An 18,944-nucleotide genomic window follows, 5' to 3' on the forward strand; every position below is an offset into this window, starting at 1 on the left:
GGACTTTCATTGACAACACCTGGCATGTACGTCCTGGATTTCTGGGAGCTCGCCCCCAGTGATGCACTGGGCCGTCCGCACCACCCTTTGTAGGGCCTTCCGGTCGAGTTGCCATACCAGATGGTGACACAACCAGTAAGGATGCTCTCAATGGGCGGTGCAGTTGCGATACCAGATGGTGATACAACCAGTAAGGACGCTCTCAATGGTGCAGCTGTAAAAGTTCCTGAGGATCTGAGGGACCGTGCCAAATAGTTTCATCCTCCGCGGCATTGCCGTGTCTTCTTAATGACTGTTCTGGTTTGAGAGGACCATGTTAAGTCCTCAGTGATGTGGACACTGAGGAACTTTAAGCTCTTGACCCCTCTCCACTGCGGCCCCGTCGAGTGGTTTCCTGTAGTCCACGAACAGCCCCTTGGTCTTGCTGACGTTGAGGGACATGTTGTTGCCCTGGCACCACACTGCCAGTTCTCTGACCTCCTCCCTGTAGGCTGTTTCATCTTCGTTGGTGATCAGGCCTACCACCGTCGTGTAGTCAGCAAACTCGATGATGGAGTTGAAGGCGTGCGTGGCCACACAGTCGTGGGTAAACAGGGAGTACAGGAGGGGGCTAAGCACACACACCTGGGGGACCCGTATATTGAGGGTCAGCATGGCAGAGGTGTTGTTGCCTATTCTCACCACCTGGGGGCGGCCCATCAGGAAGTCCAGGGTCCATTTGCAAAGGGAGGTCTTCAGTCCCAGGGTCCCGAACTTGTTGACGAATTTGGAGGGCACTATGGTGTGGAACGCTGAGCTATAGTTGATGAAAAGCATTCTCACATAGTTATTCCTCTTGTCCAGGTGGGAGAGGGCAGTGTGGAGTGCAAAGGAGATTGCATCAACTGTAGATCTGTTGGGCGTTATTCAAATTGGAGTGGGTCTAGGGTGTCTGGGATGCTGGAGGGGATGTGTGCCATGACCAGCCTTTCAAAGCACTTCATGATTACAGATGTTAGTGCTAGTGGGCAGGAGTTCTTGAGAACAGGAATGATGGTAGTCAGCTTGAGACATGGGACAAGGAGAGGTTGAAAATTATCGAAAAGATGCCTGCCAGTTGGTCTGCTCTTGCACTGAGAACACGCCCTGGAATACTGTCTGGCCCAGCAGCCTTGCGAGTGTTGACCAGATTAAAAACCTTACTCATGTCGGTTTCGAAGAGCGAGATTACCCAGTCCTCTGGGATGGCGGGGGCCCTAGTGCATGGCACGGTTTTGTTTTTGTCGAGTTCATCTGGTAAAAGGCATCATTGGTTAGATCATGGCTAGGTCTACCTTTTGTAGTCCATAATGGACTATAGCCCCTGTCACATGCGCCACTAGTGACGAAGGAGACGTGTTGATAGAAATTGGGCATCACGTGTCTTAGTGACGGGGGAACCGAAATCACCGGCAACAAGAAAAGCAGCCTCCGGGTATAGGTTTTTCTGCTTGTTTATAGCCTCGTACAGTTCGTTAAGTGCCAGCTTGTTGTTGTTGTTGTTGCCTTGGGATGGAATATATACAGCAGTCACGATAACAGATGAAAACTCTCTCGGGAGGTAGAAGGTGTCGGCGTTTGACCATCAGGTATTCCAAGACGGGTGAACAACAGGTTGTTGATAAAGAGATATACCGTTCCCGCTCTTGATTTCCATTAATCTATTGACCTGTCCACTCAGAGAATAAAGCATCCTCTTGGGTAGCCCGTGGATTGGATTGGAGGTACATCAAAAGCTCCGGGCAGATGAGTCGAAGTGGAAGTCGAAGACGAAATTGAGGTTAGTTAACTGCCGATCTGACGTTCAAACGTTTTTGTTGCTAATAAGAAATGATAGCGGATACATTCAGTGCATAATTTTTTTAAGATGAACTAATCACCAAAATAGCAAAGTTGGGCCAGAGCTCTCAAGACGGCAGCCATACAGTATCTCTCTCATGTCCGTGCCATTTTGTTTTATAAAACACATTGAGAAGTCTGTCTGTCCTCTCCACCTTTATCATCCCATCCTCTCTTTCTTCTCTCTCTGTTTATGTATCATTTCTTTGTTCTCACACCTGTCTCATTTACAGTGCATTCTGACATTTACAAAGTATTCAGACAGCTTGACTTTTTCCACATTTTGTTACGTTACAGCCTTATTCTAAAATGGATTAAATAAATAAAAATCCTCATCAGTCTACACACAATACCCCATAATGACAATGCGAAAAGAGGCTCAAAATGTTTGCCAATTCATAAACAATAGAAATACCTTATTTACATAAGTATTCAGACCCTTTGCTATGCTATTGATTGGACATGATTTGGAAAGGTACACACCTGTCTATATAAGGTCCCACAGTTGACAGTGCATGTCAGAGCAAAAACCAAACCATGAGGTCGAATGAATTGTCCTTAGAGCTCCGAGACAGGATTGTGTCGAGGCACAGATCTCGGGAAGGGTACCAAAAAATGTCTGCAACATTGCAGGTCCCCAAGAACACAGTGGGCTCCATCATTCTTAAATGGAAGACGTTTGGAACCACCAAGGCTCTTCCTAGTCTCTACATCACTCCACCAATCAGGTCTGTATAGTAGAGTGGCCAGACGGAAACCACTCCTCAGTAAAAGGCACATGACAGTCCGCTTGGAGTTTGCAAAAAGGCACCTAAAGGACTTTCAGACCATGAGGAACAAGATTCTCTGGTCTGATGAAATCAAGATTGAATTCTTTTGGCCTGAATGCCAAGCTTCATGCAAATCTGTCACCATCCCTACGGTGAAGCATGGTGGTGGCAGCATCATGCTGTGGGGATGTTTTTCAGTGGCAGGGACTGGGAGACTAATCAGGATCGAGGGAAAGATGAATAGAGCAAAGTACAGAGAGATCCTTGATGAAAACCTGCTCCAGAGCGCTCAGGACCTCAGACTGGGATGAAGGTTCACCATCCAACAGGACAACGACCCTAAGCACACAGCTAAGACAACGCAGGAGTGGCTTCGGGACAAGTCTCTGAATGTCCTTGAGTGGCCAAGCCAGAGCCCGGACTTGCGAAGCCTCTGAATGTCCTTGAGTGGCCGAGCCAGAGCCCGGACTTGAACCCTATCGAACATCTCTGGAGAGACCTGAAAATAGCTGTGCAGCGACGATCCCCACTGTATGTCTTCCTTCCACTGTATGTCTTCCTTCCACTGTATGTCTTCCTTCAACTGTATGTCTTCCTTCAACTGTATGTCTTCCTTCAACTGTATGTCTTCCTTCAACTGTATGTCTTCCCTCCACTGTATGTCTTCCTTCAACTGTATGTCTTCCTTCAACTGTGTGTCTTCCTTCAACTCTATGTCTTCCTTCAACTGTATGTCTTCCCTCCACTGTATGTCTTCCTTCCACTGTATGTCTTCCTTCAACTGTATGTCTTCCTTCAACTGTATGTCTTCCTTCAACTGTATGTCTTCCTTCAACTGTATGTCTTCCTTCAACTGTATGTCTTCCCTCCACTGTATGTCTTCCTTCAACTGTTTGTCTTCCTTCAACTGTATGTCTTCCTTCAACTGTATGTCTTCCTTCAACTGTATGTCTTCCTTCAACTGTATGTCTTCCTTCAACTGTATGTCTTCCCTCCACTGTATGTCTTCCTTCAACTGTATGTCTTCCATCCACTGTATGTCTTCCTTCAACTGTATGTCTTCCTTCAACTGTATGTCTTCCTTCAACTGTATGTCTTCCCTCAACTGTATGTCTTCCCTCAACTGTATGTCTTCCTTCAACTGTATGTCTTCCTTCAACTGTATGTCTTCCTTCAACTGTATGTCTTCCTTCAACTGTATGTCTTCCTTCAACTGTATGTCTTCCTTCAACTGTATGTCTTCCTTCAACTGTATGTCTTCCCTCCACTGTATGTCTTCCTTCAACTGTATGTCTTCCTTCAACTGTATGTCGTCCTTCAACTGTATGTCTTCCCTCCACTGTATGTCTTCCCTCCACTGTATGTCTTCCCTCCACTGTATGTCTTCCCTCCACTGTATGTCTTCCCTCCACTGTATGTCTTCCTTCAACTGTATGTCTTCCTTCAACTGTATGTCTTCCCTCCACTGTATGTCTTCCTTCAACTGTATGTCTTCCTTCAACTGTATGTCTTCCCTCCACTGTATGTCTTCCCTCCACTGTATGTCTTCCTTCAACTGTATGTCTTCCTTACGCTGTGTGTCTTCCTTCCCTCCTTCCATTTTTTCTCCCATTCTCTAATTTCCTGACAATATTTCTCTCTTTCTTCTCCCAGGAACCAGAGGTCATTGTTAAATAATGTGTCTGAGTCATTCTCTCTCTCTGTGTGTGTGTGTCTCATCCTTATCCTTTTTCTCTCCAAATGGATTGTTTCATTCTTCTGTTGCATCTGTAGCATATCCTCTACGGTACATTCACCCCATCTCAGAGAGAGCGAGACAGAGAGATAGAGGGAGAGACAGAGCTGTTACTAGTCATAGTTGGTGAACTACCCCTTTAATAGTTTTGTGACATTCTACTGTGTACTGTACACAGATGAACAGAAGTTTGATAAGTTGAACTTCATCATTACATAACAGTCCCTATAGTTTTGTTAAGGCAGCACCCAGTAGGAGTGTGAGTGTGTTCTCTGTTCTCTGTTCTCTGTTTTCTGTTTTCTGTTTTCTGTTTTCTGTTTTCTGTTTTCTGTTTTCTGTTCTCTGTTCTCTGTTCTCTGTTTTCTGTTGTCTGTTGTCTGTTTTCTGTTGTCTTGTTTTCTGTTCTCTGTTCTCTGTTCTCTGTTCTCTGTTCTCTGTTTTCTGTTCTCTGTTTTCTGTTTTCTGTTTTCTGTTTTCTGTTCTCTGTTCTCTGTTCTCTGTTCTCTGTTTTCTGTTCTCTGTTCTCTGTTCTCTGTTCTCTGTTCTCTGTTCTCTGTTCTCTGTTTTCTGTTCTCTGTTTTCTATTGTCTGTTGTCTGTTGTCTGTTGTCTGTTGTCTGTTCTCTGTTCTCTGTTCTCTGTTCTCTGTTTTCTGTTTTCTGTTCTCTGTTCTCTGTTTTCTGTTTTCTGTTTTCTGTTCTCTGTTCTCTGTTCTCTGTTCTCTGTTTTCTGTTTTCTGTTCTCTGTTCTCTGTTCTCTGTTCTCTGTTGTCTGTTCTCTGTTTTCTGTTTTCTGTTCTCTGTTCTCTGTTCTCTGTTCTCTGTTCTCTGTTCTCTGTTCTCTGTTCTCTGTTCTCTGTTCTCTGTTGTCTGTTCTCTGTTCTCTGTTCTCTGTTCTCTGTTCTCTGTTCTCTGTTCTCTGTTCTCTGTTCTCTGTTCTCTGTTCTCTGTTCTCTGTTGTCTGTTCTCTGTTCTCTGTTCTCTGTTCTCTGTTCTCTGTTCTCTGTTCTCTGTTCTCTGTTCTCTGTTGTCTGTTCTCTCCATATATGTCTACCAGCTGTGTGTCTTACCTAAGGAAGGAGGTCACAGGGTTGTGTGTGTGTGTGTGCGCGTCCCTTCATCTCTCTGTGTGTGTGTGTGTGTGTATTCTCTAAACAACAGTGTGTGATTTCTCCCCAGATCCATGGTGAATACATCTCTGGTGCAGCTCCCCCAGCCCAGCCTCTGTCACCACACACCTAACCTCAGCTGGGTGTGAGTATATATCTATCTATCATCCCATCTCACCTGTCTAGACATCTATTGATGTGGAAAATTATCACTATACTTTATTAGAAATCAAAGTTCTTCCAGAGTTTTTGTAGAACCAAGACAGACTTTATTACACAAGTAACGTAAGCCGAGATGATCTGCAGAGCACCTCCCCTCTCTCCGCTCCCCGTCTATATAGTCACATTCACATACCTCCTAGCTCAAAGCCCCTCCCTCTTGGGTTCCCCTACCATTATCTTCAGTTTCCCTCTCTCTACCACTCTGCCCAATTCCTTAGTCTATGATAGCGGCTAAATTTGACTGTCATTCAGTTTAGAAACAATATTATTTCAATCAATCACGCCCTTGTCATGCCAAAACAATCATGTTCAGTTTTAAACTCTGTCCAGGCTCACCCTGGCTTGACCTGAAGATTGATTGTTGGACATGACAGGTCCATACTTAATCTTTCAAACATACCCAAAACCCACTTCTCTCTTCCCTCCTGCCATGCTGTACTCATGATTAGTCTAAACTCTGTTCAACTCTGGCGTTGCTCTTTCCACTTTGTTTGAGTAGAGAGGCAAAAGACCATAGTCTGGTTTCAGTCTCTGATAAGGTAGAACAGCCATGGATTAGGTAAGAGTGAGCAATTTGACCCTAGGTCAGATCCCCACTTCACACACTCACACAATGAAATGAATCAATTAAGTTCTTGCCTAGCAACAGAGAATTCTAACTATATGTTCATAATTAACTCCGTTTTATCTCATAGTCCACTAGAAAATCCACATCACTATCATCCCATCTATCTAGACATCTATCATCCCATCTATCTAGACATCTATCATCCCATCTGTCTAGACATCTATCATCCCATCTGTCTAGACATCTATCATCCCATCTGTCTAGACATCTATCATCCCATCTGTCTAGACATCTATCATCCCATCTGTCTGACATCTATCATCCCATCTGTCTAGACATCTATCATCCCATCTGTCTAGACATCTATCATCCCATCTGTCTAGACATCTATCATCCCATCTGTCTAAACATCTATCATCCCATCTATCTAGACATCTATCATCCCATCTGTCTAGACATCTATCATCCCATCTGTCTTGACATCTATCATCCCATCTGTCTAGACATCTATCATCCCATCTATCTAGACATCTATCATCCCATCTGTCTAGACATCTATCATCCCATCTGTCTAGACATCTATCATCCCATCTGTCTAGACATCTATCATCCCATCTGTCTAGACATCTATCATCCCATCTGTCTGACATCTATCATCCCATCTGTCTAGACATCTATCATCCCATCTGTCTAGACATCTATAATCCCATCTGTCTGACATCTATCATCCCATCTGTCTAGACATCTATCATCCCATCTGTCTAGACATCTATCATCCCATCTGTCTAGACATCTATCATCCCATCTGTCTGACATCTATCATCCCATCTGTCTAGACATCTATCATACCATCTGTCTAGACATCTATCATCCCATCTGTCTAGACATCTATCATCCCATCTGTCTAGACATCTATCATCCCATCTGTCTAGACATCTATCATCCCATCTGTCTAGACATCTATCATCCCATCTGTCTAGACATCTATCATCCCATCTGTCTGACATCTATCATCCCATCTGTCTAGACATCTATCATCCCATCTGTCTGACATCTATCATCCCATCTGTCTAGACATCTATCATCCCATCTGTCTAGACATCTATAATCCCATCTGTCTGACATCTATCATCCCATCTGTCTAGACATCTATCATCCCATCTGTCTAGACATCTATCATCCCATCTGTCTAGACATCTATCATCCCATCTGTCAAGACATCTATCATCCCATCTGTCTAGACATCTATCATCCCATCTGTCTAGACATCTATAATCCCATCTGTCTGACATCTATCATCCCATCTGTCTAGACATCTATCATCCCATCTGTCTAGACATCTATCATCCCATCTGTCTAGACATCTATCATCCCATCTGTCTGACATCTATCATCCCATCTGTCTAGACATCTATCATACCATCTGTCTAGACATCTATCATCCCATCTGTCTAGACATCTATCATCCCATCTGTCTAGACATCTATCATCCCATCTGTCTAGACATCTATCATCCCATCTGTCTGACATCTATCATCCCATCTGTCTAGACATCTATCATACCATCTGTCTAGACATCTATCATCCCATCTGTCTGACATCTATCATCCCATCTGTCTAGACATCTATCATCCCATCTGTCTAGACATCTATCATCCCATCTGTCTGACATATATCATCCCATCTGTCTGACATCTATCATCCCATCTGTCTAGACATAAATTATCCCATCTGTCTGACATCTATCATCCCATCTGTCTAGACATCTATCATCCCATCTGTCTAGACATCTATCATCCCATCTGTCTAGACATCTATCATCCCATCTGTCTAGACATCTATCATCCCATCTGTCTAGACATCTATCATCCCATCTGTCTAGACATCTATCATCCCATCTGTCTGACATCTATCATCCCATCTGTCTAGACATCTATCATCCCATCTGTCTAGACATCTATAATCCCATCTGTCTGACATCTATCATCCCATCTGTCTAGACATCTATCATCCCATCTGTCTAGACATCTATCATCCCATCTGTCTAGACATCTATCATCCCATCTGTCTGACATCTATCATCCCATCTGTCTAGACATCTATCATACCATCTGTCTAGACATCTATCATCCCATCTGTCTAGACATCTATCATCCCATCTGTCTAGACATCTATCATCCCATCTGTCTAGACATCTATCATCCCATCTGTCTAGACATCTATCATCCCATCTGTCTAGACATCTATCATCCCATCTGTCTAGACATCTATCATCCCATCTGTCTAGACATCTATCATCCCATCTGTCTGACATCTATTACATTACATTTACATTTTAGTCATTTAGCAGACGCTCTTAACCAGAGCGACTTACAGGAGCAATTAGGGTTAAGTGCCTTGCTCAAGGGCACATTAACGTCATTTAGCAGACGCTCTTAGCCAGAGCGACTCACAAATTGGTGCGTTCACCCCTATAGCCAGTGGGATAACCACTTTACAATTTGGGGGTTAGAAGGAATACTTTATCCTATCCCAGGTATTCCTTAAAGAGGTGGGGTTTCAAATGTCTCCGGAAGGTGGTGAGTGACTCCGCTGTCCTGGCGTCGTGAGGGAGCTTGTTCCACCATTGGGGTGCCAGAGCAGCGAACAGTTTTGACTGGGCTGAGCGGGAGCTATGCTTCCGCAGAGGAAGGGAGCCAGCAGGCCAGAGGTGGATGAACGCAATGTCCTCGTTTGGGTGTAGGGACTGATCAGAGCCTGAAGGTACAGAGGTGCCGTTCCCCTCACTGCTCCATAGGCAAGCACCATGGTCTTGTAGCGGATGCGAGCTTCAACTGGAAGCCAGTGGAGTGTGCGGAGGAGGGGGGTGACGTGAGAGAACTTGGGAAGGTTGAACACCAGACGGGCTGCGGCATTCTGGATGAGTTGTAGGGGTTTAATGGCACAGGCAGGGAGCCCAGCCAACAGCGAGTTGCAGTAGTCCAGACGGGAGATGACAAGTGCCTGGACCAGGACCTGCGCCGCTTCCTGTGTAAGGCAGGGTCGCACTCTCCGAATGTTGTAGAGCATGAACCTGCAGGAGCGGGTCACCGCCTTGATGTTGGCGGAGAACGACAGGGTGTTGTCCAGGGTCACGCCTAGGCTCTTCGCACTCTGGGAGGAGGACACAGCGGAGTTGTCAACCGTGATGGCGAGATCATGGAACGGGCAGTCCTTCCCCGGGAGGAAGAGCAGCTCCGTCTTGCCAGGGGTTCAGCTTGAGGTGGTGATCCGTCATCCATACTGATATGTCTGCCAGACATGCAGAGATGCGATTCGCCACCTGGTTATCAGAAGGGGGAAAGGAGAAGATTAGTTGTGTATCGTCAGCGTAGCAATGATAGGAAAGGCCATGTGAGGATATGACAGAGCCAAGTGACTTGGTGTATAGGGAGAAAAGGAGAGGGCCCAGAACCGATCCCTGGGGGACACCAGTGGTGAGAGCACGTGGTGCGGAGACAGCTTCCCGCCACGCCACTTGGTAGGAGCGACCGGTCAGGTAGGACGCAATCCAGGAGTGAGCCGCGCCGGAGATGCCCATCTCGGAGAGGGTGGAGAGGAGGATCTGATGGTTCACAGTATCAAAGGCAGCAGACAGGTCTAGAAGGACAAGAGCAGAGGAGAGAGAGTTAGCTTTAGCAGTGCGGAGAGTCTCCGTGACACAGAGAAGAGCAGTCTCAGTTGAATGACCAGTCCTGAAACCTGATTGGTTTGGATCAAGAAGGTCATTCTGAGAGAGATAGCAAGAGAGTTGGCTAAAGACGTCATCATCCCATCTGTCTAGACATCTATCATCCCATCTGTCTAGACATCTATAATCCCATCTGTCTGACATCTATCATCCCATCTGTCTAGACATCTATCATCCCATCTGTCTAGACATCTATCATCCCATCTGTCTAGACATCTATCATCCCATCTGTCAAGACATCTATCATCCCATCTGTCTAGACATCTATCATCCCATCTGTCTAGACATCTATAATCCCATCTGTCTGACATCTATCATCCCATCTGTCTAGACATCTATCATCCCATCTGTCTAGACATCTATCATCCCATCTGTCTAGACATCTATCATCCCATCTGTCTGACATCTATCATCCCATCTGTCTAGACATCTATCATACCATCTGTCTAGACATCTATCATCCCATCTGTCTAGACATCTATCATCCCATCTGTCTAGACATCTATCATCCCATCTGTCTAGACATCTATCATCCCATCTGTCTGACATCTATCATCCCATCTGTCTAGACATCTATCATACCATCTGTCTAGACATCTATCATCCCATCTGTCTGACATCTATCATCCCATCTGTCTAGACATCTATCATCCCATCTGTCTAGACATCTATCATTCCATCTGTCTGACATATATCATCCCATCTGTCTGACATCTATCATCCCATCTGTCTAGACATATAAATTATCCCATCTGTCTGACATCTATCATCCCATCTGTCTAGACATCTATCATCCCATCTGTCTAGACATCTATCATCCCATCTGTCTAGACATCTATCATCCCATCTGTCTAGACATCTATCATCCCATCTGTCTAGACATCTATCATCCCATCTGTCTAGACATCTATCATCCCATCTGTCAAGACATATATCATCCCATCTGTCTAGACATCTATCATCCCATCTGTCTGACATCTATCATCCCATCTGTCTAGACATCTATCATCCCATCTGTCTGACATCTATTATCCCATCTGTCTAGACATCTATCATCCCATCTGTCTAGACATCTATCATCCCATCTGTCTAGACATCTATCATCCCATCTGTCTAGACATCTATCATCCCATCTTTCTGACATCTATCATCCCATCTGTCTAGACATAAATTATCCCATCTGTCTGACATCTATCATCCCATCTGTCTAGACATCTATCATCCCATCTGTCTAGACATCTATCATCCCATCTGTCTAGACATCTATCATCCCATCTGTCTAGACATCTATCATCCCATCTGTCTAGACATCTATCATCCCATCTGTCTAGACATCTATCATCCCATCTGTCAAGACATCTATCATCCCATCTGTCTAGACATCTATCATCCCATCTGTCTGACATCTATCATCCCATCTGTCTAGACATCTATCATCCCATCTGTCTGACATCTATTATCCCATCTGTCTAGACATCTATCATCCCATCTGTCTAGACATCTATCATCCCATCTGTCTAGACATCTATCATCCCATCTGTCTAGACATCTATCATCCCATCTTTCTGACACCTATCATCCCATCTGTCTAGACATCTATTATCCCGTCTGTCTAGACATCTATCATCCCATCTGTCTAGACATCTATCTAACCGACCATCCAGCCATCTATTTATCTAGCCTTCCATCCATCCCATACCATCCCATCCTTAGAAAACGACATAAAGACAGACTTCTGAGAGACTAACAAACAGAAAGAGATTATCCCTATCTAGTTATATTACAAACTGTTTCAACATGCAGCCAGATATGAATTATAGAAGTTCTCCTTTCTAAACTGTTAAAATATGTATTTATTTATTTATTTTGTTATTTATTTTCTACTCTTGCAGTGTGTGTGTGTTTGCTCTAATTGGGAGAGTCTGTTCCTGACTTATCAAACAACCCAACTCCCACACTGCTGCTGCGTTCTGCTTCACACACACACACACACACACACACAGACACACACACACACACACACACAAACACAAAGCCGTATCTCTCTCCAGTGTGAAAGGAGAAGATGAATCCTGCTGCGAACAAAGAGACAGGAGTGTGTAAGCCAAAAGTGGACACCAATGTTCTATCTCTCTCTCTCTCTCTCTCTCTCTCTCTCTCTCTCTCTCTCTCTCTCTCTCTCTCTCTCTCTCTCTCTCTCTCTCTCTCTCTCTCCCCCCCCCCTCTCTCCCCCTCTCTTCAGGGATTTTGAGGGGAACCAGGTCTTAACCATCAACTACTCTACTCTGATGACCTGCAACCAGCTCACAGTACTGTAAGTGCAAAGTACCGCTGTGCATGCGTCTCTACGTGTGTGTGTGTCTGTGTCTCTGTGTCTGTGTCTGTGTCTGTGTCTGTGTGGACGTGTTTAACCAGAAGTCCCCACAAGAATAGGACAACAAAAATTTGACCAACTGGGGACATTTTGTTGGTCCCCACAAGGTAAAATGCTATTTCTAGGGGGTTTAGGGTTAAGGTTAGAATTAGTGTTAGGGTTAGAATTAGGTTTAGGGTTAGGGTTAGGAGATAGGGTTTGGTTTAGGGTTAGGGTTAGGGTAAGGAGTTAGGAGTTAGGTTTAGGTTTAGGGTTAGGGTTAAGGTTAAGGTTAAGGTTAAGGTTAAGGTTAAGGTTAAGGTTAAGGTTAGGGTTAGGGTTAGGGTAACGGTACGGGTTAGGGTTAGGTTTAGGGTTAGGGGTTAGGGAAAATAGGATTTTGAATGGGACTGAATTGTATGTCCCCACAAGGTTAGCTGCGCAAGACTGTGTGTGTGTGTGTGGGTGTGTGTACACTACAACTGTATGCACTTTTGTATGTGACCTCTCTCTACCTCTGCTGTCTTGGAATGCATCAACAGGAAACAATTGTTTTCCTCCAAAACAACCTGTCAGTCTGTCAGGACATGAATGTATCTGTGGTGTGTCTCTGTCGGTCTCCTAGATGATCTGAGTTCCTATCTGTCTTTTCCTAGAACTTTCTTTCCTTCCTCTGTGGTACATTACAGATTCTCCCTCGAAGATAACTTGAGTTTGTTTGGAAATCCCTGTCTGATCCGATATCCGGCAAACATCACTTTGCAACATCATTAAACACGTATCTCAAAGGAAATCTCAATGTGAAATTAGCTCGTTTCCTACAGGCATGGTTTTAAAACTGTTATCTGAAAGAGGAGTCTCTGTTGAGACAGTGTTGGTTTGGTAAGGTTGTGTCCCAAATGGGACCCTATTTCGTATATAGTGCACTACCTGTATAGGTAATAGGGTCCCATTTGGGACAGACACTAATTTCCCCTGTCTCTCTATCCTACAGGCGTGGTTTTAAAACGCAGTGAACTCATAGTAGTACATCTCAAAGGGGAATCTCTACAGACACAATGTTAGTCTGGTAGGAGTCCCACTCTGTTTGTATTACCTGGAGTCCTCTGGTCAAATCAGTTCTGCTACATACCTTGATGGTCTCGCTCTATTTTCTCTATAAGCCCTCACTCTCTCTCCCTCACTCTCTCTCCCTCACTCTCTCTCTCTCTGTCTCTCTCTCTCTCTCTGTCTCTCTCTCTCTGTCTCTCTCTCTCTCTCTCTCTCTCTCTCTCTCTCTGTTGCTCTCTCTCTCTCTCTCTCTCTCTCTCTCTCTCTCATTTAGATATAATGCTGTTTTTATTTATTTTAATTTTATTTTACCTTTATTTAACTAGGCAAGTCAGTTAAGAACAAATTCTTATTTACAATGACGGCCTACACCGGCCAAACCCGGAGGACGCTGGGCCAATTGTGCGTACTCCTCCATGGGAATATAATGATGATTCACACACTCAGGATTAGACAGCTGTGTCTGTGTGTGTGTGTGTGTGTGTGTGTGTGTGTGTGTGATAGATTGCTGTATTTGTGACTGACTCAGTACCAACATCAGTGGTGAATATTCAACAAGATCTCACGGTTTGATACATTTTACTTCAGATTCTGGCATTTGTCCACGTTTCGCTAAAAGTCAAATTTCGAAATTGCTCCAAACGTCAAATGTCAAGGTGTTTTGGACAGTATTGCTGTGCGATATGAGCGCGACATAATAGCCTATTTAATCTGAGAGCCTATACCAAGGCAGGAAATAGAAACACAATCATGTATTGATGAACAAAATATTGAACAACAATTCGTCTTTTGCATTTAGTTTTAAATTGTTCGAAAGAACAATCAATCTTGCAGAATGCGCGGCCAGTGTTTGGCACTCGCTATAGGTGGCATGCATTTTCTGTTTGAAAAGGTCACTGCAAAAGATTAAAACATTCTGCCCCCAACTCTACAGAAATGTGATAACATTTGCCATTGGACTTTATGTCACATCTACTCCAGCTCCCTCTCTCCGGCGCTCGACGTCGCCGGTCTACTAATCACCGTCCTGGCAACCCACCACTGGTCCTGGCAACCCACACCTGCGCCTCATCATTAGGCACACCTGGACTTCATCACTTCCCTGATTACTCCCCCTTTATCTGGCACTCCTTTGTTATCACCCATCAGGCAGTATTGTTTCAGTGTTATGTTCAGACGCTACTCTTGTTCCTGTATCCACTCTATGTTTGTTCTTATCAGACTCACCGACTGCACCTGCTTCCTGACTCCCAGCATCTTCGTTACACTTTATTTTAGAAACTATCATGGCCTAGTTCCATCCTCTCCAAATCATACAGAAAATGAGGGTGTTTTTGTTACCATGTAAGGTGAATGGAGGTTGTTTTCCAGGCAGAGTTGTAGCGCTCGTGCACAAGCCCACAAATATTGTATCGTTTTGATTTATCAATGAAAACATGCGTATATGTTGCGTGCGATAAATCCCAATCATTTGTTGCACACGCAAATCCTTTAATCTTCACTTATGCTAGAATTCAGTAAGACATTTACAGTTGATAAATGAGGCCCCCTGGACGAACATCGGATTTCGAAGTGGATCTTGAGCGACCAATATTTAGCTAGAATATTTATCTCCTGTATTGATGTCTATTACAAATATTATTATGTTTTTTTATGTATTTCTCATAAAATAAACTCTTGGCAGCTTGTTACTGACACTGAATCAATCTAACAGCTGTTTTATGAGATATTATAGTCTGTGTCCCAAGGTGTCCCAAGGTGTGATTGTGTAGTGCAGTTTGTTTGTGTCAGGTAAGGTATATGGGGGAGGTGTGACTGTGTGTTATTGTTTATGTGTCAGGTAAGGTGTCTGTGTGTGTGTCTGTGTGTGTGTGTGTGTGTGCGTGCGTGCGTGCGTGCGTGCGTGCGTGCGTGCGTGCGGCGCGTGTGTGTGTGTGTGTGTGTGCGTGCGTGCGTGCGTGCGTGCGTGCGTGCGTGCGTGCGTGCGTGCGTGCGTGCGTTCGTGTGATAAATAAGTGTTTGAAACCACTAAACTGTAGTGATACTCTCTGTCCCTGACAGGCTCCTAATGGACAACAAGATCACAACTCTTCCTGAGAACACTTTTCAGTCTCTAGTGGTTCTAGAAGAACTGTGAGTAGAACCCTAACTGAACAATGACAACTATTAGTAAAACCCTAACTGAACATTGACAACTATTAGTAGAACCCTAACGGAACAATGAGAACTACAACAATAGAACTAAACTGTGAGTAGAACCCTAACTGAACAATGAGAAGTAGAACAATATAACTAAACTGTGAGTAGAACCCTAACGGAACAATGAGAACTACAACAATATAACTAAACTGTGAGTAGAACCCTAACGGAACAATGAGAAGTAGAACAATAGAACTAAACTGTGAGTAGAACCCTAACGGAACAATGAGAACTACAACAATAGAACTAAACTGTGAGTAGAACCCTAACGGAACAATGAGAAGTAGAACAATAGAACTAAACTGTGAGTAGAACCCAAACGGAACAATGAGAAGTAGAACAATAGAACTAAACTGTGAGTAGAACCCTAACGGAACAATGAGAACTACAACAATATAACTAAACTGTGAGTAGAACCCTAACGGAACAATGAGAAGTAGAACAATAGAACTAAACTGTGAGTAGAACCCTAACGGAACAATGAGAAGTAGAACAATATAACTAAACTGTGAGTAGAACCCTAACGGAACAATGAGAACTACAACAATAGAACTAAACTGTGAGTAGAACCCTAACGGAACAATGAGAAGTAGAACAATAGAACTAAACTGTGAGTAGAACCCTAACTGAACAATGAGAACTACAACAATATAACTAAACTGTGAGTAGAACCCTAACTGAACAATGAGAAGTAGAACAATATAACTAAACTGTGAGTAGAACCCTAACGGAACAATGATAAGTAGAACAATATAACTAAACTGTGAGTAGAACCCTAACGGAACAATGAGAAGTAGAACAATAGAACTAAACTGTGAGTAGAACCCTAACGGAACAATGAGAAGTAGAACAATATAACTAAACTGTGAGTAGAACCCTAACGGAACAATGAGAAGTAGAACAATAGAACTAAACTGTGAGTAGAACCCTAACGGAACAATGAGAACTACAACAATATAACTAAACTGTGAGTAGAACCCTAACGGAACAATGAGAAGTAGAACAATAGAACTAAACTGTGAGTAGAACCCTAACGGAACAATGATAAGTAGAACAATATAACTAAACTGTGAGTAGAACCCTAACGGAACAATGAGAAGTAGAACAATAGAACTAAACTGTGAGTAGAACCCTAACGGAACAATGAGAAGTAGAACAATATAACTAAACTGTGAGTAGAACCCTAACGGAACAATGAGAAGTAGAACAATAGAACTAAACTGTGAGTAGAACCCTAACGGAACAATGAGAACTACAACAATATAACTAAACTGTGAGTAGAACCCTAACGGAACAATGAGAAGTAGAACAATATAACTAAACTGTGAGTAGAACCCTAACGGAACAATGAGAAGTAGAACAATAGAACTAAACTGTGAGTAGAACCCTAACGGAACAATGAGAACTACAACAATATAACTAAACTGTGAGTAGAACCCTAACGGAACAATGAGAAGTAGAACAATAGAACTAAACTGTGAGTAGAACCCTAACGGAACAATGATAAGTAGAACAATATAACTAAACTGTGAGTAGAACCCTAACGGAACAATGAGAAGTAGAACAATAGAACTAAACTGTGAGTAGAACCCTAACGGAACAATGAGAAGTAGAACAATATAACTAAACTGTGAGTAGAACCCTAACGGAACAATGAGAAGTAGAACAATAGAACTAAACTGTGAGTAGAACCCTAACGGAACAATGAGAACTACAACAATATAACTAAACTGTGAGTAGAACCCTAACGGAACAATGAGAAGTAGAACAATAGAACTAAACTGTGAGTAGAACCCTAACGGAACAATGAGAAGTAGAACAATATAACTAAACTGTGAGTAGAACCCTAACTGAACAATGAGAACTACAACAATAGAACTAAACTGTGAGTAGAACCCTAACGGAACAATGAGAAGTAGAACAATAGCCCTGTGAGTAGAACACATTTCAGTTGCTGGTGGTGCTGGAAGAACTGTGAGTAACTACTACATCATTCATTCATTCTGTCTACCTGTCATTCTGTCTACCTGCTTACCTGTCATTCTGAATACCTGTCATTCTGTCTACCTGTCATTCTGTCATTATCTCTACCTGTAATTCTGTCTACCTGCTTACCTGTCATTCTGTATACATGTCATTCTGTCTACCTGTCATTCTGTCTACCTGTCATTCTGTCTACTTGTCTACCTGTCATTCTGTCTACCTGTCATTCTGTCATTCTGTCTACCTGTCATTCTGTCTACTTGTCTACATGTCATTCTGTCTACCTGTCTACCTGTCTTTCTGTCTACTTGTCTACCTGTCATTCTGTCTACCTGTCTACGGGTCATTCTGTCTAATTGTCTACCTGTCATTCTGTCTATCTGACATTATGTCTACCTGTCATTATGTCTACCTTTCATTCTATCACTGACATGTCTGTCTCTTATACAAGAGAACTTATAACAGTTTGAAAGGTTACCTTTAAATAGTTTGAAAGGTTAGCTATTAAAATGTTGAAAGATGAGCAATTAAAGAGTAAAATCTTGCAATGGAGAGGAGCAGTGAGTAGGACTTTAATTTAATCCAAATCACCTGCAAGCAAGTGTCATTCATTTTATTTCACTCCATGTTCTTTTGTTTCACTCTCTCTCTCTCTCTCTCTCTCTCTCTCTCTCTCCCTCTCTCTCTCTCTCTACAATTTAAGGGTTTTATTGGCATGGGAAACATATGTTTACATTGCCAAAGCAAGTGAAATAGATAATAAACAAAATTGAAATAAACAATAATAAATTAACAGTAAATATTACACTCACAAAAGTTCCAAAATAATAAAGACATTTCAAATGGCATATTATGTATATATACAGTGTTGTAACAATGTGCAAATAGTTAAAGTACAAATGGGAAAATAAATAAACATAAATATGGGTTGTATTTACACTGGTGTTTGTTCTTCACTGGTTGCCTTTTTCTTGTGGCAACAGGTCACAAATCTTGCTGCTGTGATGGCACACTGTGGTATTTCAACCAATAGATATGGGAGTTTATCAAAATTGGGTTTGTTTTTTCGATTCTTTGTGGGCCTGTGTAATCTCAAGGAGAAATAGGAGTCTCTAATATGGTCATACATTTGGCAGGAGGTTAGGAAGTGCAGCTCAGTTTCCACCTCATTTTGTGGGCAGTGTGCACATAGCCTGTCTTCTCTTGAGAGCCAGTTCTGCCTACGGCGGCCTGTCTCAATAGCAAGGCTATGCTCACTGAGTCTGTACATAGTCAAAGCTTTCCTTAAGTTTGGGTCAGTCACAATGGTCAGGTATTCTGCCACTGTGTACTCTCTGTTTAGGGCCAAATACCATTCTAGTTTGCTCTGT

At 43.1% G+C, this 18,944-nt stretch overlaps 1 protein-coding gene across 1 annotated transcript in view; it reads left to right on the forward strand.

Moving 5' to 3' along the window:
* Positions 1–18,944, forward strand: part of LOC121541353 (relaxin receptor 2-like) — a 178,376-nt gene that overhangs the window by 112,844 nt on the left and 46,588 nt on the right. The window contains 3 exon segments of the mRNA XM_045207960.1: positions 5,540–5,614; positions 12,232–12,303; positions 15,454–15,525. Of these exon segments, the coding sequence (XP_045063895.1) occupies positions 5,540–5,614; positions 12,232–12,303; positions 15,454–15,525 (219 nt within the window).

Source organism: Coregonus clupeaformis, chromosome 27, assembly GCF_020615455.1.
Source record: "Coregonus clupeaformis isolate EN_2021a chromosome 27, ASM2061545v1, whole genome shotgun sequence".
Classification (NCBI taxonomy): domain Eukaryota; kingdom Metazoa; phylum Chordata; class Actinopteri; order Salmoniformes; family Salmonidae; genus Coregonus; species Coregonus clupeaformis.